Source organism: Tamandua tetradactyla, chromosome 9 (genome assembly GCF_023851605.1).
Source record: "Tamandua tetradactyla isolate mTamTet1 chromosome 9, mTamTet1.pri, whole genome shotgun sequence".
Lineage (NCBI taxonomy): Eukaryota > Metazoa > Chordata > Mammalia > Pilosa > Myrmecophagidae > Tamandua > Tamandua tetradactyla.
In genome coordinates, this window is record NC_135335.1 from 36527129 (window position 1) to 36551966 (window position 24838).

The window sequence follows — 24838 nt, forward strand, 5'->3', positions numbered from 1 at the left end:
CAGGATCAGAAAAAGAGGGGCTACAGCAATAGTAGTTTAGTTTTGATAAGTTACATAAGGTAACTTGGAACTGTAACTTTTAGTTATGATAAGTTATATAAGGCAACTTGGAACTGTAACTTATTAACTTATAAATGGCAAAGACTTCAGAGTTTGGATGATGGACTCAGTCTGGGGTACAACTTGTGATGCCAATATGCTAGAAAATGTCCTTAAGAAGGAAGGAAGCAAGACAAGAAAGAAAGAAGGATTCAAGATTGAGGGAAAAAGGAAAGAATGAGTTGGGGCATTTACACACCGCTTTCCTTTGTGGCATATGGTAAATACCTAACATTCACGGATAAACAGATGAATCAAGGAATAGAAAATGCCCTTTTTAGAAAGGTCTTTGGAGCATTTATCCCAAAGTTATTGAAATATTAGTGCAATTCCATTTTAGTAATTTGAAAAGTGAACATAAATATCATACTTTGGTAGTCCTGGAGCTTCAGGTCATATTTATAATCAGCAACCATTGGGTCAGCTCTTGCGAATGGAATGTCTTCGTAATGTGGAGTAGAAAGGCTGGAGAAATCGACAGTGGTGAAGGGCTTGATATCAAAGGAATGGGAGTGGTCATCCATTATAGAAAGGTCCACGGAGCTGATTCCAAAGTTGGTGGGCCAAAATGGCATCTCTGTGTCAACCATGGTAATTCCTGAAAAGGAAGACAAAAAACAAAAGATAGCCATGAAGTTAACCTTGGAAAATAGAGTACTCTTCCAACGACACACAGAAAGAGAACTGAAAAAAGTCTTTGGCAGGGCCCTGCCCCACTCAAGATGGTAGAATGAGACACTCCAAGGCTTTCCACCTGACCCCCAACAAGCAACAACTGGCAGAAACATCTTTCCCAGAGCTTCAGAAAATAGTCAAAGGACTGCATTCCCAGGGCGAGTGTAGAATCAAGAAAAAGTTTACTGAAAAGCCATAGGATCTCACCATGTCCTGGCTGGCCCCTCTCCTATTCCCTCACTGCCTGTGCTCTCAGTGAGGAACCCTGGTCCTGGTTCTGGAGGTGGGACGGTAACCCTCGTGCACGTACCGGGATCATTTGCATCTGGCCCAATCTGTCTGGTGGTGGCCTGAGGGACTTGCTGTCCCAGAACTTGCCCTGCCTGTAGAAGGTGGCTTACCTGAGCTCTCCTACAGAATGCTGTGGGACAGTAGTCATATGACTGCCTGGGGCAAGGAATTGCATTGCAGGCTGTAGGAGATACAGTGCAGTGCCTGAGACCACGAGGGAAGTTTTTTCAGAGGGGAGAGGGGGCCATTCGACTTTGCAGACAGGGGAATTCCCAGGGCTACATGCACGTCCCCAGGTCAAGATCTGTGCGTAGAAAGGATCAGGGAGGCCCCTCTGGCTCGGCCTGGAACTAATCTGTAAACTCACTGTATGGATGAGCCCACAGCAGAGCACTCACACAGGGCAGTATGCAAGCACTGGGAACGGTGTTTCCTTTTTTTTTTTCAGTGTTGTAACACTGACTTGATACAGCTTAAGGAACAGACACCTCAAAGTCTAAACTCTAGCAGTAACACATTAAAATATCAAAATGTGCAGGTTTCAACAAAAGATTACAAAACCTACGAAGAAACAGGAAGTGATGGTCCAGGCAAAAGAGATTCAAAGATTAGAAACCATCAGTAAGGAGGACCAGTTCTGTGACATACCAGACAAAGACTTCTAAAAAATGGTCCTAAATATCCTAAGAAAACATACACCAAGAACTTTAGGAAATCAGGAAGATGATAGCTGAACACAAAAAGAATATCAATAGAGAGATGGAAATTATCAAAAGGAAACAACAGAGCTGAAGACCACAGCAGAATGGAGCTGGCAGAAGAAAGAATCAGAGAACTTACAGATCAGACAATCGAAATCATTCATTGTGAGGAGCAGAAAGAAGAAAGAACGAAGAAATGTGAACAGAGCCGGGGGAACCTGTGGGACACCGTCAGGCAAGTAAATACACACATTGTGGGAGGCCCAGAAGGAGAAGAAAGAGAGAATATTCAAAGAAATAATGGCTGAAAACTTCCCAGGTTTAATAAAAACCATGAATAAACACATTGAGATGCTCAATGAACTCCAAACAAGATAAAGCCAAATGGACCCATGAGGCAGAATATTATGATCAAACTGTCAAATGCCAAAGATAAAGAGGGAATACTGAAAGCTGCAAGAGAGAAGCAATGTTTCACGTACAGGGAACCTCAATAAGATTAACTGCCAATTTCTCATCAGAAACCACGGAGGCAAGAAGGCAAGGGGATGACGTATTTCAAGTGCTGAAAGCACAAAACTGGTGACCAAGAATTTTATATCTGGCAGTGCTATCTTTCAAAAAAGAGAGAAATTAAGACATTCTTAGATAGACAAAAGCTGAGGGAGGTTCTCCCCACTACATCAGCCCTAATGAGAGACTAAGGAGAGTTCTGCAGGTTGAACAGAAAGGACAATAGACAACAGATTGAAGCCACAAGCAGAAGTAAAACTCTCCAATACCAACTATTGTATTTTTGGTTTGTAACTCCACTTTTTATTTCCTGAAGTATCTACAAGGCAGATGCATAAAATGTAATGATAAATTAATGGTTTTGGTCTATAATGTGTCCATCAGTAAACTGTGATGGGAACTTCATAAAGATGGGGAGATGAAGGGGTAAAGGAACACGATTTGTGTATACTACCGCAATTAAGCAGGTATCAAACGCAAAGGAGACTGTTACAGATTTAGTATGTTGAATTAAGCCCTATGGTAAACCACAAACAAAATACTGGAGAATATGAAAGTTCACAGAGATAAAAACTACAGTATAGGTTGCTGAGGAGGGAGGCAGGGGAAATGGAGAATTAATGCATATTGAGTGTAGGGCTTCGGCTGGGGAGATGGGAACGTTTTAGTGATGGCAAGAGGTGAGGGTACTGCATGTGATTAATCCCATTGTATGGCATGCTTATGAGTGGCTGAGATCGGAAAGTTTATGTTGTATATAAGTTTCTAAAAATAAAAAAAGCAGAAAGAGCCATTAAAGAGACAATGACAACTAAATGCAATATATTATCCTGGATGGGAGCTCGCAAGCCAAGAGCAAAGGCAAAAGGGGACATTAATGGGCTATCCGGAAAAAAGGGAATATAGACTGAAAACTTTATATCAGCGTTGAGTTTCTTGAACTTGATAACAGTTCTTAAGGTGGTTACAGAAGTGAGTGTCCTTGTTCTTAGAGCATGTACATGCTCTAAGCAGTATTAATGTTCAAGTAAATGATGCATCCAATTTCCATAAAGTCTTCAGAAAATAGATTGATAAATAGATTGTTAGATAGGGAGGGAGACAGAATGATATGGTAAGTGTGGCAAAATGTTAAAATTGGTGGATCTGGGTATTTGGGGAGGGGGGGGATACGCTGGAGTTCTCTGTATTGGGCTTGTTTTATTTCTGTAACTGTCCTGCAAGTTTGAAAGGATTTTAAAATAAAATGATAAGGGGATGGGGAGGATAGGGGATGGGAAGTTAAGGCTCCCAATGTACGGGGTTCCTGTCTGGAATAATGGAAGTATCTTGGTAGCGGATGGCGGTGATGGGGTCACAGCATTGTGAGCACAATTTACAGCACGAAAATCTATATCTGAATATGCTCAAAAGGGGAAATGTTAGATTATATATATAGCAACAGAAGAAAAATTAAGAAAAATAATCCATGCAACTACACTGCAAAGAAATAATCCAGGGAACCCAAAGCTAAACCATAGGCTTTAATAGCACAATTATAAAAATATGCTGTCATCAGTTGTAACAAATGCTCCACACCAATGCAAGGTATTGGTGGAGGGGTGGTGTATGGGAATCCTGGATTGCATGTCTGGTTGTTCTGTAAACCCACAACTTCTCTAATAAAGTAAGGCTAAAAAAAAAAAAAGATGTTTAAAAAGTCTACGGTAAAGTGGGTGGACAATGGTGGCTCAGTGGCAGAGTTCTCACTTGCCGTGCAGGAGACCCAGGTTCAACTCCCGGTGACTGCCCAGACCAAAAAAAAAAAAAAAAAGAAACCTTTTTCAGTAAAGTGATTAATGTCATCCAGGCGTCACAATGAGAAAATAGAAAATAATCACCCTGTTATTACCGGCTGTGTTGTTTTAATACAGGAAGGACGTCACCCCATACCTGGACAACACAATATAAAACCTTATATTAGAACAAATGTATGTAGTGTCATCATTAAATGTCATGCAAACATCTTTGCTCTACTCTCATTATCTTCTATAGAAGATCATCAACTGAGTCTATTAAATAATTGTTTTTCCTCTCTTTTTACACGGGCAGGCACTGGGAATTGAACCCAGGTCTCTGGCATTGCAGGTGAGAATTCTGCCACTGAGCCACTACTGCATTGCCTTAAATGATTGTTTTTAAAGATCATAGATTCTGGGATAATTTCGGCTTCTTGACATTAAAGTCTAGGCATTTTTCTCTTTTGGATGGAACTTTTGCTACTCTGTTTGTGTTTGTGATGCTTTGTTATAACTGAAAAATGAATTTGCTCTTTAACTGCATTATAAAACAGTTTTGTTCTTTAAGTAATACCGAAACAAATATTTTAGGTGAAGATCCTGTCTGCACTATAAGAAGTTATTCAAATATTTAAATTTTTTCTGTAGATACAGCTTTTCTTAAAGAGGAGAAAGTTGTACCAATATTTGAGAACAATGAGAGCAGAAATACAAGGACATATATTTATTACAACTGAGAGGATGTCACTATCAGAATCTAGCCCAGCCAAAAGATTTGAATGGATATTTCTCCAAAGAAGATATACAAATGGTGAAAAAACACACGAAAAGATGCTCAACATCACTAGCTATTTGATTTGAAATGCAAATCAAAACCACAACATACCTATTCACAGCCACTAGAATGGCTACCACTAAAAAAGAGAAAATTACAAATGTTGGAGAGGATGTGGAGAAATATGAACACTTATTTACTGTTGGTGGGGATAGAAAATGGTACAGCTGCTGTGGAACACAGTTCGGCAGTTCCTCAGTAAGTTAAGTATAGAACTACCATATGACCTGGAAACTCCACTTCTAGGCATACACCCAAAGGAACTGAAAGCAGAGACTTGAACCGATATTTGCACAGCAACATTCATAGTGGCATTCTTCACAATTGCCAAAAGATGGACGCAACCCACGTGTCCATCAGCTGATGAATGGATAAATAAAATGTGGTATTTACAGACAACGAAATACTATTCTGCCATAAAAAGAGAGGAAATTCCGATACCTGCAACAACTTGGGAAAACCTTGAAGACATCATGTTGAATGAAATAAGCCAGACACAGAAGGACAATGATTGTACTTGACTTATGAAATAATCAGAATAAGCAGATTCACAGAGTCAGAAACTAGAATATAGGTTAGCAGGGGTGAGGTAGGGGTACGGAATGGGTTGTTAATGCTTAAATTGTACAGTGTCTATTTGGGTGATGGAAAAGTTTTAGTAATGGATGATGTGATGGTAGCACAAGATTATAAACCTAATTAACAGCACTGAATTATATGTTTGAATGTGATTAAAAGGTGGAAATTTTAGGTTGTATATATTTTACTAAAATAAAAATGGAAAAAAAAACCCATAGGACTATATAGCACAAACAGTGATCTCTAATATAAACCTTGGACTGCAATTAACAGTACAATTATAAAAGTATTCTTCCGTGAATTGTGACAATTATGTCACACTAAAACAAGGTATTAATAATAGGGTGGTATATGGGGACTCTGCATTTTATGCATGATAGTTCTGGAAATAACTTCTCTAATTAAAAAAATATCTAGCCCAACATTAATTTTCAACTGCCTCCTGAAACAAAAACAAAAATGGAATCAAGTAAACTAATAAAAGACAAAGGGATAAAAACACTTATGAGGATTTAAGGCCACAGCATAACTAGTCCCATGAATTGCCCACTCAAGACAGAAACGTCACATGCATTTTTCTAACTATGTTTTGTGGTCACAGGTACTGAAATAAAGCCCTAACAGGTTTTTTGGGTCTACGTGTTTAATCTGGACTTGTAGCTCATTAGAGTGTGTGGACTTCATACCTTCATGCAAAGGGAAGCTGTCTGACTTGGTTTACCCTGAAACCAATTCACTATTCAAAAGTGCTACCAAAAAGAGCAGCTGCTAAATTTTTCAAACGTTCACTCTTTGGTCAAAAGCACTAGTGGAGAGCTGTGTGAATTCAAGACTGCTGACCTTGGAGGCGAAGAAATGAACTGCTCGTAAAGTCCGGGGCTCCTGGAATTGCAGGCTTATGTGTCTCCATGTGGTCTTCTATTCCCAGCACTTAGCAAAGCACTTGGCTCACAGAAGGTGTTCATTACATATTAATTTATTAAATCTTAAATGATTTTCTGACTGACAGAGATGGCTGTGAAATTTTAGCAGAAGGGGGCAGGGAATGGAGGAAGCAAATTAATATTTTTTTAGTATATCTCATGTACTGGACACATGCTACCTTCTATTTCATTTAATCTGGGATATTCTCCCCATCTTACAGATACGTAAGGTAGATCTAGAGAGGATCTAGAGAGGAGTGAAATGACTTGCTTAAGGTCCAACAGCTAAGGCAGCAGAGAATTCAAACTCAAGGTTGATCCGGAAACCCTATTCTGAATATATTCTCTTATGGATAAAAAAGGTTCATGGAAGAAGGGCTACTCTCCTGGGAGTGTCTGGGAATGGTTCACTTGCTTTTTTTCCCCTCCAGTCCCCCAAGGGGACTTTGCAAATATTTCTTTATTCTCTGTCCAAATTACTCTGGGCATTACACTAATCTGGATAAACCAACAGAATCTCTCACCTTACTCAGGATTCCATGTACTTATGCTGTCCAGCTAAACTGACTATACAAGTTCAATTAGGTAATGTGCTACCCAAAATTTTGCACCAAATAAATAGGTCTCCCCTTGGTCTCACACAGAAGTTGAAGTTCTAAAATATGGACGATATCATCCTTGACCCTATATTCTGATCTACCTTAGTCCTACCCAGATCAGCTTCATTCATATCTCTACTCAAAGTCTGACCACTTTTTCAACTTTTTAAACAGTTCCCATACGGGGTACTGCTGACTTTCATAGCTTCAGAGCTCTAACTCTGGGTCTCAGGTGTCACATAAATACCCGAAGTTTCTAGGAGCAACCAAGTTACAAACAAACAGCTCAGGCCCCTTGCTTTTTCCCAGCAATAGAGAGTTAAGGAACTTACTCAAAGGAACTTACTTTAAGGAACTTTGTCTCAAAGGCTAGCTCTTGCCTGACATTAAAGAGTTCAGCTGTAGTCTTCAAAAGAAAAACATGTGCAGGCAGCACAAGTGAGGACAGCAGCGTGGCGAATGGGCTTCAGTGGTCCAGGGAACTCACCAGGCACTGTTTGGGTTCACATGCCTGAATATCTACATGAGTAAGTGCCTACACAATCTTGAGTTATCTGTGTTACCGGGTAAACACTACACACCAGAAAGAGGAATGTGTTTTGGTGATAGCTGAAAGGTCACACTGGGTTTCAATGATATCCAGAAAAAGCTTGTATTCTAATGACAAGCTTACCCATCCAACTGTGACCTTTGTTTCAAGAGTCATCTGCACTTTTAAGACAGGTCACTTCGATGTCTTTGTTCATGTGCTTACATTTTCATTTCTTTAACCACTTTTCTTATTATAAATTAGTGTCATTATCAAAACAGATCTCTTTTGTCTGGACTGTGATATCCAAGAGGTAGGTTTATCAACCACTTCTCATTGTGCCTCCTGCAAAGTTCCTCTGCGAATAAAATGAAGATTGACTAAGTGAGTTGAAGGTAACCCCTATTTCTCTGTGTGGACACTGGAAAATGAAAACAAGGATGCAAAAAATAACTGGATTGTGGGAAAAATTGGTCACTCACCATTTTACTGGTTAAATTTTTTTTTTAATGTTTTGTTTCATTTTTAACAAACTACAAGTTCAGTGACTAGCTGTCAACCAAAGTCATGCTTCTTAATACCGGAATCCTATTCCCAGGGGGCATCTACTTTATTTAAAGACTTTGAGACAACATTTAATGTCAAACTAACCATTTATGTGTTAAGGAACAGAACGAAAACTTCACATGACTTTTAAAGATATGATAGGAAACTTCCCCCAAATTCTGGGCTTATAGTACATTTCATGGCCAAAAGAGTAGTATGTTTTTATACTACTACCAAGGGTTTATTGGTGGAAAAGCCAGAGAACCAGTGACTTACATGATAAATGAAGTCATCTCAACCTGTGGCCCAAGGTCTTGCATAACCCAGCCCTAACTTACCTTTCCAGTCTTATTTTCTATGACCTATTCTGGACCTCTCTCCCATCCTGAGCATTTCCTCTTAGGCATGTCCAACCATATGCCCAGGTTAAACATATTCTACTTTTTCTAGTCTGTCGGCCTTTGTTCATGGTATTTCCCAAGGCTGAAAGATCTCTTTCCTAAGCCTCATCTCTACCTGTCTTTCAAAGCCCAGCCTAAATACCACTTTCTCCATAAAGCCTCCTGTGAATTCTCCAACTTTAAAACGCTCCATTTTCTGTGCTCCCATAGCCCATGAAACCTCTCTTTAACTGTGATATATCATTACTTGGGTAAGTATCTCCACTGCTTGATTTCAAGTTTTGGAGCAGAGGGACAATGTCTTATTATATTGTTTCTCAGAGGTCCTTCAGGCACTTTAGTTGTTCACTAAATGTTTGCCAACTGAAAAGAGAAGGGTAGACGAGTTTTCATTTTACTGTGAAAAATGGAAAACTAAAGAAACTTTCTCAATGGTTTAGTTTTGCTAACATTTAAGCCTCCCAAGAAGAGATCTTAATCTTCCAGATTATAAATAAAATACAATTTATACTCAGTTTTCCTCTTTTGATGATTATAGGGGGAAGATGAGAGTCCTATAAAGAGTTTTCCTTTTCTTAACAGAAAGGACAAAGCAAGAAAGAAAAACAGCTTGCCTCTTCATCCCTATGAAAACATATTGCCCCAAACACATATTTTCCCTCCTCCCTCCCCTCGCTTTTCTCCACTGTGCCTCTTATTTCTGGGACGCCTTGACCTAAACAATTACTTTATGCACCAGAGTTACTGGGAGGCACAGTGATTTCCTAGATATTTTATTTTATTTTGACTTCGAGATGGGTCCAGGGAGCCTCCTTCTAATTTTGTCTCTAGAAAACATAAGCTACTGTTCCTGCCAAAACTGTAAGTCGAGTAGGTGTTTTTTGTTACTCCGTGCAATTACCCGTGAAAGAACAAATGAACAAAATATTTGCATGAACAACAGCCCCTCTCAGGAATAAGAAACAGTGTCTTAACTTTACAGCTGGGTGACACTGAGTTGCATTGCTACAGATATATCTGTCAATTTCACAATCCTTAGTGTGTTTCAAGCAGGCAAGGGTCTTTTAGGCAGACATTGTGAGGACAGGAGTCTGTGCCAGGTATTGCAGATCTGCAAACTTGGCTTTAATCCCTGCGACAGTCAACGAGCAGAATTTTCACAATACACCATGGTACAATCAAGAGCAAACAAAAGTACAACCAATTTCATGCAAAAATAGAGTAACTTCACTAATTGGATAGGTATCCTTATTTGGAGGTGTGAAAGTGGATCCGAAAAGATGTTAAATCAGAAAAGTGAGTGCCAGAACTAGACAGTTTCCCTTTGGGGTTTTGTGTTTTCCCTTATGATAAGAAAAGAAACACGTGTATTGCATTAGCTGAGAAAATGCTGCATCTCTTCAATGATGATGTTAGCTGACATCGATCGAACCCTAAATCGTTGTTAGGTACTGGGCCAAATATTGTACTTGGCTTGTCACCTTTGTTCCTCGCCACAAGCCTCAGAGGCAGATGCACTTAGAATTCTCCCTAAAGAAGAGGAAACTGCAGCACACATCACGGAAGTAAATGACTCACTTAAGAATCCCCGATTCCTGAGTGATGGCCAGTAATAGGCAAGTAATAGACCAGTGTTAGACCATTACCACACAGTAATGCAGAGCTCTAACTCCACAGCCTGCGTGCTGGTTAGATAAAAACAAAACAAAATCAAAAAACCTCTTCCTGACCATTGAGCTCCATGATAATAAAGAACTATTAACTTTCACAAATATTCACGCAACACCTATGATGTACCAGGTCCAGGGGCCTGGGCATGTCCTATGCAGAGTGACTCCCAAATAAAAGCTTTCCTAGGGAAATGTGCTCATCTAGGGAACAGGAACAGGCGTCAGGAAAAGCCTTGCACAGACTCTCTAAAACTTAACAGCCTTGTTGGAAGTGACCTTCAAGAGGCAATCACCGATTTTTCAGTCTCTTCTAACTTGTTTCAGTTTAATGCCATGGTACTCATAAGTGTGGCACCAACTTATTTTCCAGTTCCTCCTTTCTGAGTCAAGCGAATCACTCTGCAGTGCAATCTGACCTGGGGATTTTCTAATTTGGCTCCCATATCAGGATAGCTGACATTCAGGCATCAAAATCATTCTGAAAAAGGTCTTTCTGAGATAATCAAAGTTCCTCATTTGACAGATGAAGAAAAAGAAATAAAGTGATTTGCCCATGATCACACAGTTGGTTAGAGGCAGACTGAAACAGAACTCGGGTTTTCGGTCTTCTAGCTAGGATTCTCTGCACTGCATTATGAAGTTGTTTTTATATGTGTTGATGATGGAAGAGGGACTTAAAACTTATGTGAATTTTCACAGAGCCAGGGTTTTTGGTTTTAACTAAATAAGCTATCAGAATAAGAGCATCAAATTTCAGAAGGAAAAAAGTCTCTTGAGAGGAACTTTTTGGCAAATTATAACAGAAGAAAATGCAGGAGAAATAAATCTGTGACAGAATTTGTTTCTAACAAAAATCTATCTGAATTCATCAAAAGGTTCAGGGAATGGGGGTTTTGCTTAATCGAATGGTCTAACAAATTGAGCATTGCCTCAGCCCAAATTTCTACAGAATCAATACAGGTGTACATGTTTTATTTATCTGTTTGGTAGTTTGTGCAGGCTCCTGTTTAAACACCAACCAGTGAAGGATACTGAATTTCAGGATGGGGTCAGAGGGCTGGATTCAAATCCTGCCTGGTTGCTTGCCAATTTTGTGATCTCTTTATCCCAATTATCCCGTTATCTTCATTATCCCCATCTTATATTATATTATGCAAATGAGTATAAGTGCTGAATCATTATACTGATATTTCTTTTGGTCTCCAGTATCCTGGAGCAGCTAGAAGAAAAAACAAAATATTGTGGAGTTGTAACCCATACTAGACTTTAAAATCTGTTCTATAACTACTTGTTAAAATGATTTGGGATATTTATTGCTTTTTTTGTATATCTATTTCACAATTTAAAAAATTTTAAAATATTTCATTATATATTATAATATTATATTACATATCACATTATCATTGCCTACTACAGAGAGCAGTTATAAGTTTTAAAACAGATAATACATGTAAAGCACTCAGCACAGAGCCTGACAATAAGTTGTCAATAAATGTAGTTATCACGAGAAGTCGTTTTGTACTTATTAGTAATCGGTGTACTAAAGTCATAGAAAAGGTGAGCTAAAAGCTAAAAGCCTCCAAGGCTACCTCTAGGGGACAGGAAGAGGAAGAAGTAGCAGCAAAATCCCATTGTTCAAACAGGACTACGCCTAAAACAGATGTCCTGTCTTAAAGTTCTCTGGGAAAGGAGGGTCCACAGTCCATCTCTTCTACAGTTTTGAAGATTACTACCTCTTTGGTAGCCAGGAAAGGCTATTTCTATGTGGCATTCCCCGAGCAGTGCTGTGCATATGCTAAAGATGTCCCCTTAGAAAGAATTACAGTGAAAAAAAGAAGATTTGGTGGTCAAATAAATTTGGGAAATGCTGGATTAAGCGGGGCTGAAGAAGTCTACTGCGAGATTTAGACTAACAGATTAATAAGAATACCCAAAAGAGAAGGGAGGGCACCGTGTGCAGTTTCTGAGTTTCTTATTCGACAGAATGTCGTTCATGAAATGATGACCCTACCTGTGTTAGAATCTGTGACTATTTTTTTTTTTGTCTTTTCTGTTTCCAGCACAGATGGAAAACATAGTTTTCATCCTCCGTATGACGTGTCGCCAGCTTTTCCTTAACTTCAAAATGACCAAGGCCAAAGATTTATACTGGTTCATAAACAACAAAACCCAACCAAGACAGGATTCCTTACTTATAGAAAGAAGTCACTGTAAACCCCGTGTCCCTTACCTAGAGGTGACCCTAACTCCTTCCAGATAAAAAAAAAAAAGTCCCATGTAAAAGGCCAGGAATCAGACGACACTGAACTTCTCAACAGCAACCCTGGAAGCTGGACCCTAATCAGAGCAATGCCCCCCAAATGCAGGGAAAAAATGACTCCCAAATTAGAATTTTTACTCAGCCACAATTTCAATCAAGCACGAGAGTAGAATAAAGGCGTTTTCAGAGAGAGATCTCAAACAATTTACCGCTCACGTGCTCTTACCCAGATTGTCCACAAGGACAAAGCCAGGTGAAAACCTGAGATCCAAGCAAAGATGGGAACAGGAGAGACGAGAGGAAGCCCAGGGGAGCCCCGAAGTTAGCTGGAGCCTGAAAAACTCCACATGGGCTTACCCAAGAAATCAGATTACCTGGCGGTTTTGACCACGTGGAGAGGAGCTTTTTATGATGCTGAAAGAGGGTTTGGGAACAAATGATTTATAGCTATACAGGAAAAGGCTATACAGAAATGAGCAACTGCTAAGTGGGGAAAGAAAAAAATGGATTATTAACTCCAGGAAAACAAATAGCTGTGCAGGACAGGAAACAGAATACCAGTATATCATCTGGCTCAACTATAAGAGACACTTTCATAGTTACTACAGAGTAAATGTGGAAAACTGATTTAATCCCAAAGGACAAATGACTGTACTGTGAAGATGGGAGGGGGAGAGGCCTGTGTTTGGGGGCAGGGGACGTGGTGGTTAAAAGGGTCAAATTCTCACCTTCTACAATAGGTTAATGGATAATAAATATAATTAAAAAAAAGAAATAGCACAACAAGCAGGTTGTACAAAGATATGGAGGTAGGTACTAGAAGAAATGTTTAAAGGATTTTTAATCGTCTCTGAGAAGTGGGAACTGGGTGTGGGAAGGAGTAGGGCAGAAGTCTGCTGTTCTTCATTAAAAACTTTATACTATTTAGCTTTTAGATGATCACATACTCTACAACTATTACTTTGATAAAAATTAAGCTCAAGTTACATATCTTTTAATAGTATTATTTTCCCGCAATTTCAGCTAAAGGAAGGAGAAAATACATTCATTACATATTTCTTAGTCTTCTTGAAAGGAATGATCATGCACTAATCCTGAAAATGTGGACAAATTTTAGTGTGGTTTCAAGCAAGACAAAGGAAAATCAGAAAATATTTTTGGTAAATGATCAGTAGACAGCTATATCTTTGAATCACGCATTTTAAAAATAAATTCTACCAATTCATTTCTTGCCCTTCACTGGTATCATGGATATTGATTCCACACAAAAGACTGTGGAATACCATTAGCAGAAGTGCAATTTAATTATAATAGCCAACAATTCTCAAGCATTTATTATATAACAGGGATGGTACTTTAAACTCATTACCTATGTAATTTAACTTTCCTAACAGTCCTATGAGTCACAATCAATTATTATCACCACTTAACAGATTAAAAAAATGAGACATATTGGGGTTAAGTGACTTGTTGAATGTCATGCAACTAATAGTATTGGAGCTCGTGGATGAAATCCAGGTCTGGTTTCTCTGAATATAGAACCTATGCTGCCCCTTATTTTAGACATTGTGAATTAAGAAAAGAATTAGGAAGGAATTCTTTGGAGTGTCATTTGTCTCTTCAATATAAGAAAATGCATTTCAATCTGTTGTCTCCTTAGACTGTATTAAAAAATAAATACAATGCTTCTGTGGTTTGATTTCCCATTGATACTCAGAAACCCCGGCTGGGTAGAGGTTGAAACATTCCAACATTATTGTCAATGTGCATTTCCTCGCAATAAGCAAAAAGGTCTCACAGCAGAAGTTCAAATCCAGATCAACAAAGGGTATCTTCAGCTTTAGAGAAGACCATGTTTGTTTTTTTATACTTTTTAAAAGCCCATATCCTCTTACATCACACCTTGTTTGGATAGCTTGCTTAAGCCAGTCCTGAAGTTTCAGGAGGCTGGAAAGATTACACGGTAACGTCCTCATATACTAACATGTCTTCTGCTCCTTTAGCTGGAGAATCCTGTCATCTTTTCCATTACGGTCAAATTAACTGAAAGATTCTTCTGCTAAAACTAGCAGTATGTATATATAAAATGACTTTGCCAAGCACCCATCTGCAGCAAGTGAAGAATGACGCCTGAGGTCAGAAAAAAGGAACTGGAATGCTCCACCCCACCCCCTACCCCCAGCTCCCTGTCCACATTTTGCTTTGGCTTTGCAGTGCTGGGGGATGAAAACAGGAGAGAGGGGAGTGAGTAGGAAGGAAGAGAATGAAAGGAATGCTTCACACAGCCTGTAACTACTTGGAAAGGAGAGAGCTACCAAAGATGAGCTGCAGTCACACTGGGCTTTACCTACCTTTCCAACAGAGTCAGAGATCTGCAACTGGAAAAGATAGTGGTTTTAAAAGGTAGTGGTTTTAAGTAACACTTTACAACACAAGCACCTCTAACAGCCTGGGATTATGATAGAGAAGAATCCCACTGACTTATTCAAAGAGTTGTTTAGTCTGGCAAAATGATGATACACTATGCTCTTGTTTACTTTTTTTTGCTTTCAATTTACTGCGTCAGGAACTCTTAATGAGAAGACAATGGTCTTAACCTAAACAAACACAGAGACCAAAAGTATCAAAACAGAGAGAGCTGGATCACTGGTGGTTATGGGCTGATCTGCAGATATTCCCTAGCTATACTGTACATTATCTTAACATACATCCTCATGTGATATTAAAATATCCACAGTAAACTTCTTTACATATTTAAACCTTCCTCCTGAGCTATCAGAGCATTATCAAAAATACCCTATCTGAATGCAGTTGATACAATTCAACACTCACTTGTGATTAAAAAATTGTTGACAAAGAAGAAAGAGAATTTCATTAATCTGATAAAGAACATCTATAAACAAAACAAAGCAAATATAAAATCTGGAGTACATTCTACCGAATGGTGAACTATGTAAAGCTTTCCTCCCTGAGATCAGGAATAAGGAAAGAACGACAGCTGTCACCACTTCTGTTCAACAAGGTATTGGAGATCCTATTATGAAACAGGAATAAGAAAAAAAGACACAAGGATTGGAAAAGAAGAAATAAAACTAAACACTACGTTCAGATGACACAATTGCGTAAATAAATACATAACTTACAATGACTTGACTGTAGTTCACAAGAACTATTAGAATTAATCGAAAAATTAGCAAAACTGCTGGATGTAATGCTAACATCAATTGTATTTCTAAACGTCAGCAAAAAATAAAAAATGAAATTAGTTTTACAATAGCACCAAAATCATACAATACGTCGTGGAAAAAAATCTAACAAAATATGGGCAAGACTTCTGCACCAAAAACGTTTAAAAACATTATTGAAAAAAAATTTTTTTAAATACCTAATTAAATGGAGGGATATACCATGTTCATAGATGGAAAGACTCAATATTGTACATATGTCAATTCTCTCCAAGTTCATCTAAGATTCAACACAATTCTCTTCAAAATCCCAACACATTCTTCAGTGGGTGTGGACATGTTGAGTCTATAATTCATAAGGAAATTCAAAGGACCAAGAATAGCAATCCAGTCTTAAAGAGGAAGAACAAAGCTGGAGGACTTAACTACAGATATCAAGGCCTGTTATAAAGCCACAGTAATTAAGTCAATATAATCAGTACAAAGACAGAAAAATAGACCAATTCAGCAGAAGAGCAGACCTATAACCAATCCCACACATACATGGATCCTGGTTTATGAGAAAAAGGCCACTGTAGTGTAGTGGGGAAAGGTTGATCTTCTCAACAAATGTGGCAGGTCAGTTAGATATCCATAAGGAAAATAAATAACTCAATCCCTGCGTTATACCATACACAAAAATCAATTCCAAGTGAACTATATATCTAGATGTAAAATGTTAAACAAAAAAAGCTTTCAAAACAAAAATTACGTGAATATTTTTATCAACCTTGGAATTGGCAGATATTTCTTCAACAGGACTGGCCATAAAAGAAGAATTAAAAAAAACTGGACTATATTAAGATTAAAAACATGTCTACTAAGGGAATAAAAAAGCAACCCACCAAGTAGGAGAAGAAATTTGCAATACATGCATCTGACAAAGTATGCTTTAGAGCTCATATCTGGAATATACAAAGTACCCAATAGAAAAATGGGCAGAAGACTTGAATAGCCACTTCAAAGGATTGCCAAATGGACAAAAAATATTTTAAGAGTTGATCAACTTACTAGTTATCAGGGAAAAGGGAAATTAAAATTATAATATATCACTACCTGTCTACCAGAATGGCTAAAATAAAACAGAAAATGCCAAGTGGTGGTGAAGATGTAGGTCAAATGGAACATTCAATGAACTACTGGTGATATTAGTTGGTATAACCATGTTCAAAATGCTTGGCGGTATCGGCTAAAGTTGAACATACCCTATGGCCCACGCCTATTCCCAATAAAAATGTGTACTCTTGTCCACTAAAACCCTTTAACAGCTAAGTTCATAGCAGCATCATTTGCAATACTAGAAATGACCCAAATGTCAACAGCAGAATGGATAAATCTGTTGTGGTATACTCACACAATGACAGTCTATACAGTGATAAGAAAGAATGAATGACCTACAATGGCACTCAACAAAGTGATCAATCTCCCAAACAAATGCGGAACAAAAAAGCCAGACACAAAAGAATAAACAATATATCATTTTATTTATCTAAATGCAAAAATAGGCAAGACTAAATCTATTGGTTAGATTAGATCTCATTGGTTAGAAATGAGAAGAGTCAGGTGTTTCTGGAGTGCTGTTATATCGTTCTCTTTATTTAGCTGGTTGGAATTATACATTTTGCTCCTTTGTGAAAATTCACCAATCTATACACTTATGACTTGAGTACTTTTCTTGCTGTACATTATACTTCGATAAAAAGATTAAATAGGACAAAATATTTATAGAAGTCAGGGGCCGGGGGAGGTTTGATGGGAAAAAACATGGAGATCAACCAAACAAGGAAACAAAGATGCTTCCATTTGTGTTAAAAGGATTCTTATAGAATTTCCAGGGCATTCTCGTGAGACCTGCCCAATTCAGAAGCTGAAAAAATAATATTAAAATCAGTCTTAATAAACTACCTCTGTTTTCTAATTTTATGCCAATTATTTAACTCTTCTGCATATCAACAGTCTATTTTAGAAATCCTGCTTCTTACAAGAGTTATCACTATACTTTACTACTGTTTGTCTTTCCAAACCCTTTCTTGTTTCACTGTTCTTTGGCATTTTTCTTTCTCAGTACCTTAAGCTGAGGACATATTGCAAAACCAGGCCTCACAGGAAACTTATTAGAATAAGGTTCTTAACCCTGAAAAGCTTACAAAGATGAAAGATAATTTTAATAACACAAGGAAGTTTAACTAGATAACTGCTCTAGAAATGTAGAGGACAAAGAGACCACTGCATTCAAAATAATCAGAGATAGCTTCATGGCAGAGGTGGGTTGTGGGTTTTGAGTGATGTGGGTCCAGTGGAATTATTAGGATTTGGGTTGTTGTTGATACTGATATTCCAAGGAAAATGAACCTGTTCTTTTCATCCAGTATTCCCTTTATATGGTCCAAGATTGCTTACGAAATAATAACTCAAGGTTACACATCAAAGATGATGAGGTTTTGTATAGTACATGCACTCGAAAATTGGATCGGTCTCTCCTGAGTCAAATGTTGTTGATAAGGATTGAGATGGTAACTTAGGAATGCTATGATATACAATGATGGTGACTAAATGCACAAATTAAAAAATGTTCTTGCATGAGGAAAGACAACAAATATGTTTGTGTCTTGGGTAACTGTGACAAGAGACGTGTCCAGATCAATGGAAAACGAGTTCTTTTCTATGTAAATCTGGCCATACCCAGGTGAAACAAACTTTTGGTTTTTATTACCATCACACTTGAATCAACTGAGCAAGCTTGCTTAGACAATCTATATAATAGATCTTTAAATTTAATGACCAAAATAAAGGCAGAGCTTTGGATAAAGTATAAGAACATAGTCCGATGATCTTACATAAAAATATTTAATTGCTAGTGCAAAGCTTATAAAATAATAATAATGAATATCTCACTTTTTCCCCAAGAACAGACTTAGTTAAAAGAAGGAAGGGAAACCATAGCATTCACATATCTGGCACATGCAAAAGACATTGGGCCTCCTATTTCATTACTTAGTTTTGCTCTTGGCTCTTTGCCAAAACAAATAATTGTATCTTGGTTTCTTTCTTCTGGAACTGTGATTAATAATATAAAAACCTATCAGATGACATCTAAATATTGTGGGGAAAAAATCTAAAAAAAAAAAGGAAAAGATCATATGAGAATAAGCCCTAAGTCCAACTTAACTAACGAAGGTAAGAGAAAACTTCTGATAGCGTGGACAACGAAAATCTCTATTATCCCAAAGCAGTAACTTCCATTTTAAGAGTGAGAAATTTCCAATATTTATTAGGTATCTATTACATGGTAGGCACTGCACTAAGGGCTAAATTGTTGGACGTTAGCTACTTAATCAAATAAGTTACTTTTCTTAGCACTTCTAGCCAATAAGTCTCTTGAAGTTTCAAATAAATATCAGAAGCATGAAAAGGTGGGTGGACTCAAAGGAGAAACCAGGAATTTGGATAATTCACAAAGTGGGAGTTCAAGCTAATAGACCAAATGGTACAAATAACTCTAAATAATAGGTATTGGCCTGGTTTGTAGCATCTATAGCACTGTTGACTTGTCTTTATTGGCACTGATTTTACAATAGCATATAGCATACACTAAACTTTTGTTTTTATTTATTAAACAGAATCCATCCAGGGACCTTGGGATCTTGCTTATGTACAGGAAGAAATCACCTTGATATTAATAAGTCAACAAGAACTTACTGGATATCTATTAAGTGTTAGATATTCGTAGAATAAAGAAGAGCAAAACACGAATTTTGTCCTCATTGACTATATAAGTTGACTTAGGAAACATGCAAGAGGAAATAATGCCAGGCAATCTCTAATAAGAGCTAAACTGTGTGATATAGATGATCAGCGTTACAGGAGTTTATTCTTTCATTTAATATGTATCAGTGAACACCACGGTTTCCCAAGCACTGTTCTAGGCACGGGGGATCTATCACGGAGTGCACAAAATAGTCAGAGATCTCTGCTTTCATGGGGTAATAACCCTTCGCAAGATGAGGCAGACCATAAACAGTAAACATACTAAATAAGAAAATTATACAGTATGTTAGTGGATGAGAAATGCTTCAGACATAAGAAAATGGAGAGCGGAGGGGAGTAGGGCAGGAGGGAAGGCAGACTGCAGCATTCAATAGGATGGTCAGGTGGGCCTGATGAGAAGCTAAGATTTGAGCAAAAATTAGAAGGAGCTGAGGGAATTAATCAAGAGATCAGAAGAGTAATCCAGAGACGCAGGCAGAAGCGAGAGCAGGTCAGGAGCGCTGCTGGGAGAGCAGGGAGACCAGGTGGCTGGAGCAGCATGAGCCAAGGAGAAATGAAAGAGAGGGGGTCAAGGGTTTGCCCTGAGGTGGCGGTGGGGGTAGGGGTGAGGGTGGGGGAGCAGAGTCACAATGTTGTGACAGATGAAATGGGAAGTCACTGCAGGGTTCTGAGCACAGCCACAGATCGGACTCGCGTTTTACTGTGACCCCTCCGGACAATGGCTAGAGACGGGGTTCCTGGGAAGGAAAGCGGAGAAGCAGGAAAAGCTGTCAGGAGACGCACAGAGTGATCCAGGCAGGAGATGCTGGCCTGGGTCAGGGCGGAGCAGTGGAGGAGGCAGAAGGGATGCATACTGGACATAGTTTTGGTTTCGAAGAGATGGAAAGCAATGAACCAGAGTCAGAGACCACTTCATGGAGTAGAGGTTAACTGAACTCGAACTGGAATTATAGGACTTGAAAAGGTGCAAGAATTAGGAAAAGCATTCCAGGATATAAGAGACTTGGAGGCAAGAACGAGTTGGGTTTATTCTTGGGAAAATGAGATTCGGCTGAATAGAGCAGGGGAGCCCAATCTGGGGAGCAGTGGGTAATAAGATAAAATACACACGATCGAAGCAAACTTTAGAGAGCTCTGAAAGCCAGGAATGTTGTTTAGCCATCACAAGGTTCACTATGGTGCCTTTTGAATACAGCAGGTGCTCAGTAAATATTAGGAGACTGATAATAAAGACAAACTTATGACCATTTTAGCTGGCAGTCGGGACTGGAAGGAAGAGAGTTCCTAACTTAGAAGGTTGGCTGAAAAGCCAGACAGAAGTCCTGGAGGGAGGTAACAAGAGATAATTCACACAAAGGCAATTGGCAGTTGACTGTTATAAATCTACTTTATACTGTAAACCACAAGTGCCATTCACTCCTTGTGGGAACCTCAATCTTCTACCCACAATCCCTTGCTCAAATAAAAACTACATGGGTCTGAAAAACTGTGCACTCAAACAGCCACGGGATCTTAATTCTGAGGTTACAACAGTTGGCCTGCCGTTGCTATCAGCTACGTGGGCAATTGCTGTGTCTCCAAATTAGTTAGAGGTGCAAAACTGTACCCACAAAAAATCCGGTGGAGGCTTGCAGAAACTTGGTTCCATTCAAATGGGTCCAATTCATTCTCACACATATTTCTGAACCTATACAGCAGCGTAGATGGACAGGAAACATTTACCCAATGGCTTCTAGAATGCCAAACCCAAGAGTGTCCAAAGGAAGCTAAAATAACAGACACTTTGTATCACTTCTGTTGATCTAGCACAGTGAAGATATTTACATTCTCAAATTTCCTCTGACCCGAAAGAATACTTACTTTACAAGGAGTGACAGAGATTTTAGAATTTCCCCAGGGTTAAGTTACTAAATGTGAATGCTGATTAAAAACACTGATCTCGAGAACTGCCACCAGAGGTACAAAAATTGTTTTTCATTTAATGACCCATGTTTTATACCACAATGAACAGAATTTAAGGGGATAGCTGCTATCAGGTAGTTTTTTAGGACAAGTTGCATTTCTTACGGGGAGTAGGGGGGAAAATAAGATACTAATAAAAAATATACTGTGTTTTCCTGCTTCTAATATAAATGGCATTTGATTTGACTATTTCCTTCCAATTCATAGCTTGAGGGAAAGGACTACTAAGTCCTAGTGATCAGGTAAAAGATTTGAACAGCTATATCTGAAATAAATCATTAAAAACAAAACAAAACAAAAAATAACCCCAAAGCCAAAATAAGGAAAAAACTAACATGGACAATAGTAAAATTCTAGAAAAAGTATTATTAGATATGATATTACAAAATTCAGAACAAGTCAAAAGCCTAATCTTTTCTGCACTTCCACTGCATTAGAAAGAGAGCATTATAATGTAAGACAGTTTTTCAATGTCTCTGAGAAGAAAACATGCAATCAGCACTCTCATTTAACCCCAAAGAATGATTTCAACCTTTGGAAATCCAATCTCCATAGACAAATGTTCATGAATGTTTAAAAAAAAAAAAAAAAAGAGGGAGATGATTTGTCAGTTTATTTGTATCTTTATCAGAGGACTCATGGGAGCTCACACAGAAGCCTCATCCCACTCGAATAATTGCCACCTATTATAGTAAAGAATTCTGCAGCTTTTATTTTCTAAATTGCTTAAAATGCTCCAAATTTAGGATATCATATCAGAGCCTTCTCTTCTATCCCCAAGTGATTAATACTACAAGGCCAAAATCAATTCTAGGGAGGGCTGTTAGAGTTTTATAAGTGCTTTCACAACTCACTCAACCCTCACAATAACTGTATCTTCTGTTCACAGAGGTGGAAACTGAGTTTCTGGCCCAAATTCACATCGCAAGAAGGTGGCCAGGCAGGACCGGTACATATATTTCCTGACGTTTCATGGGTCCCTTATCAGCTCAAACTTCTGGAAAGGTGAAAACTTTGGCCAATGTTCTGATCTAAACGCTTTCCGGAACTTTTCTGCCCTGCAGTCATGGAGACAGTTTAAATAGTCCTCAATAAAAAAGGCATGCCATCAATCACTTGCTCCTAACTCAGGGGAGACTCTCATTTCGAAGCATCTCCTGTTGCAGCATTTGCCATGTCTCTAAGGCATTTCCCCATTGCACAATCACCACTGAGGACAAGTGTGTCATCATCTCTCAGTGTTCTGGTGCAACAACTAAAAGATGGAAAATTCACACAGGACTTGGTCTGGCACTAAAAGTAGGAGGCATGTTCAGTTGGAGTTGGTGGCTGCTTCCCCTACATCCTGCCAATTTTCGTGAGCTGAAATGATTGCCAAGCAGCCTGGGGTTACTGAGAGCTGCTGGAGAAGCTCAGGAGGAAAAGAGAGAGGGGTCATAGGAAAAAGGGGTCCAGGAAAAAGCAGAGGTCCTCTATGGGCATGTGTGGGCTCAGTATGGTGGAGAGTTTTATCTCATGAACAGGGGTAGGAGACCTGAATATCCGGGTTGTACATGTGAGAGCTACAGTTTCTTCAATTGCAGCTCCAATTCCACCTTGCAAAGAACCTCCAATTCCACCTTGTCCGTGCGGAGGTGAGCACGTAAATTAACCGCCCTGCCTAAATCAAACAGCTAATCTGGACAGAGCTCGAGCTCTGGATGGGAGCTTGGCCTCTGCTGGCCCCAGGTAGCTCCTGAGGATCACGTTCCCCATTTGTTTACAGGTCTATTTGTCTGTCTGTTTTGGCAGTGGGGGAAGGGGGGTGGGGGAGTTGAAATTGTCTGCCAGTAAGCATTTACGGGCAACCTACAAAATATAACAGAAATCACCACCATGGGCCTTTGCCCTTTAGGGACTCACGTCTTTAACAGAAAAACAGCACTTACAAATAAGAAGCAAGCAAGGACCATAGGAGACCAAGGGCTAAGATACTGACACAGAAGAGAAGGGTTTTCACTGTGAATAGATAGCTCTATTCTCTACCATGTTAGTTAAGAAGGAAAGCACTGGCTTCTTTCGGAGAGACTGAAAAAAAATTAAACATGGGGCAAATTCAAGGAATAAAAATAAGAGATTAGCACAGAACGCAAACTAATTTGAATCACTCAACCTTTCCTTTCCATAACAGCTTTTGCCCCCACTTAACCTAAAAGCCATGTTGCACCGTGTTCTAGACATGCCTTTTTCAAATAGATAAAACTACCAAGTTTTGACTCAAGAATTATTTTACAGTGTAACCAGGACATTCTTTGTTAATGCATGCTAAATTAACTGTAGAAACACAGCAATGATTTCCATGGCTTGCCAAAAAAAAAAAAATAGAGTAACAGCATTTCATCTAATATTATGAAAATAAGTTCCTACTTCAGAGGCTCAGGTGACAGAGGTATACAAGCCAAATGATGGCAATAAAACAAAATAGAACTTCAGAAAAGTTTTCCTTAATTTTTAAAAAGCTGGAAGTTTGTAAAAATTGTGATGAAAATCTTAAAAGTTAAGGCTTTTCAGAAAAACTAAAAGTTAAAACGTAGTCACCCATATTTAAACAATCATGTGACAATTTTAATGCTTTAGCATTTATATACTAGGACCCGAATCACACTAATTAGCACTCGTTTACATGGAATCTATGAGAAGGTAAAAAATAAAGCAAATACAGACATAGAAATAAATACAAGATAATACAAAACAGAAGAAGCGGTGCTACGAAATTCCAGTAGAAGGAGCTGTAGAAATAAAGAACTTATATTTTATCAAGGTCAAGAAAGAAATGGTGGAAAATGAGGTATCTATTTGAATCTTACATATCCTAGTAGAAGTAACAATTAATCATTTTAGTGTGCAATAGGCATTTAACCTTTTAAAGACCTCATTTTCTTCGTATGTACAATGAGATGCTTAGAAGAGATATTCTGCAAGGTCCCCCCAATCTATCCTTCTATAGTACATTAGGTGGTATTATGAAGAATAATCCTTATTCTTTATAATAAGAACTATAAAAAAGAATAAAACTTGACCCCTGCACTCTGGGGCTCATGATTCCCTGGGGAGATAAAATGTACACAAATATCTAGGTTTCAAAGTAGAACCGAAAAGGGCTGTAAGTACTTCAGGAGAGATACAAGTGCTGTAAAAGGGATGAAAACCTGCTCCGAAAGACATCTAACATAAAAGACCAAAAGGTGAATACTTCAAGTATTCTAAAAAGCGCGTAAGTACTTTGGGGAAATGTACACAATCTCAGGAAATAAACATGAATAGGGTTGTTTTTAGATATAAATATACCGTAATGCTTAAAATTCAGGAACTAGAAGGCATTCACAAAGATAAAATAGGTATTGGTCTAAGTTTCTTTTTTAAGATTCTAAATATGCTTTCGAAGGGAACACTGGTGCATCGGATTAAACATCCACGTCCCTGAGGACAAACACGATACTATTAGA

The 24838-nt window shown here is 38.5% G+C and overlaps 1 protein-coding gene across 5 annotated transcripts in view; it reads right to left on the reverse strand.

Annotated features, from left to right (window-relative positions):
* Window positions 1-24838, reverse strand: part of PPARG (peroxisome proliferator activated receptor gamma) — a 121732-nt gene that overhangs the window by 47535 nt on the left and 49359 nt on the right. For all 5 annotated transcript variants that reach the window (XM_077116512.1, XM_077116511.1, XM_077116510.1 and 2 more), the window contains one exon: window positions 470-697. In XM_077116512.1, coding sequence (XP_076972627.1) covers window positions 470-689 — 220 coding nt within the window. In that variant the 5' untranslated portion in view covers window positions 690-697. The remainder of the gene's footprint in view (window positions 1-469; window positions 698-24838) is intronic.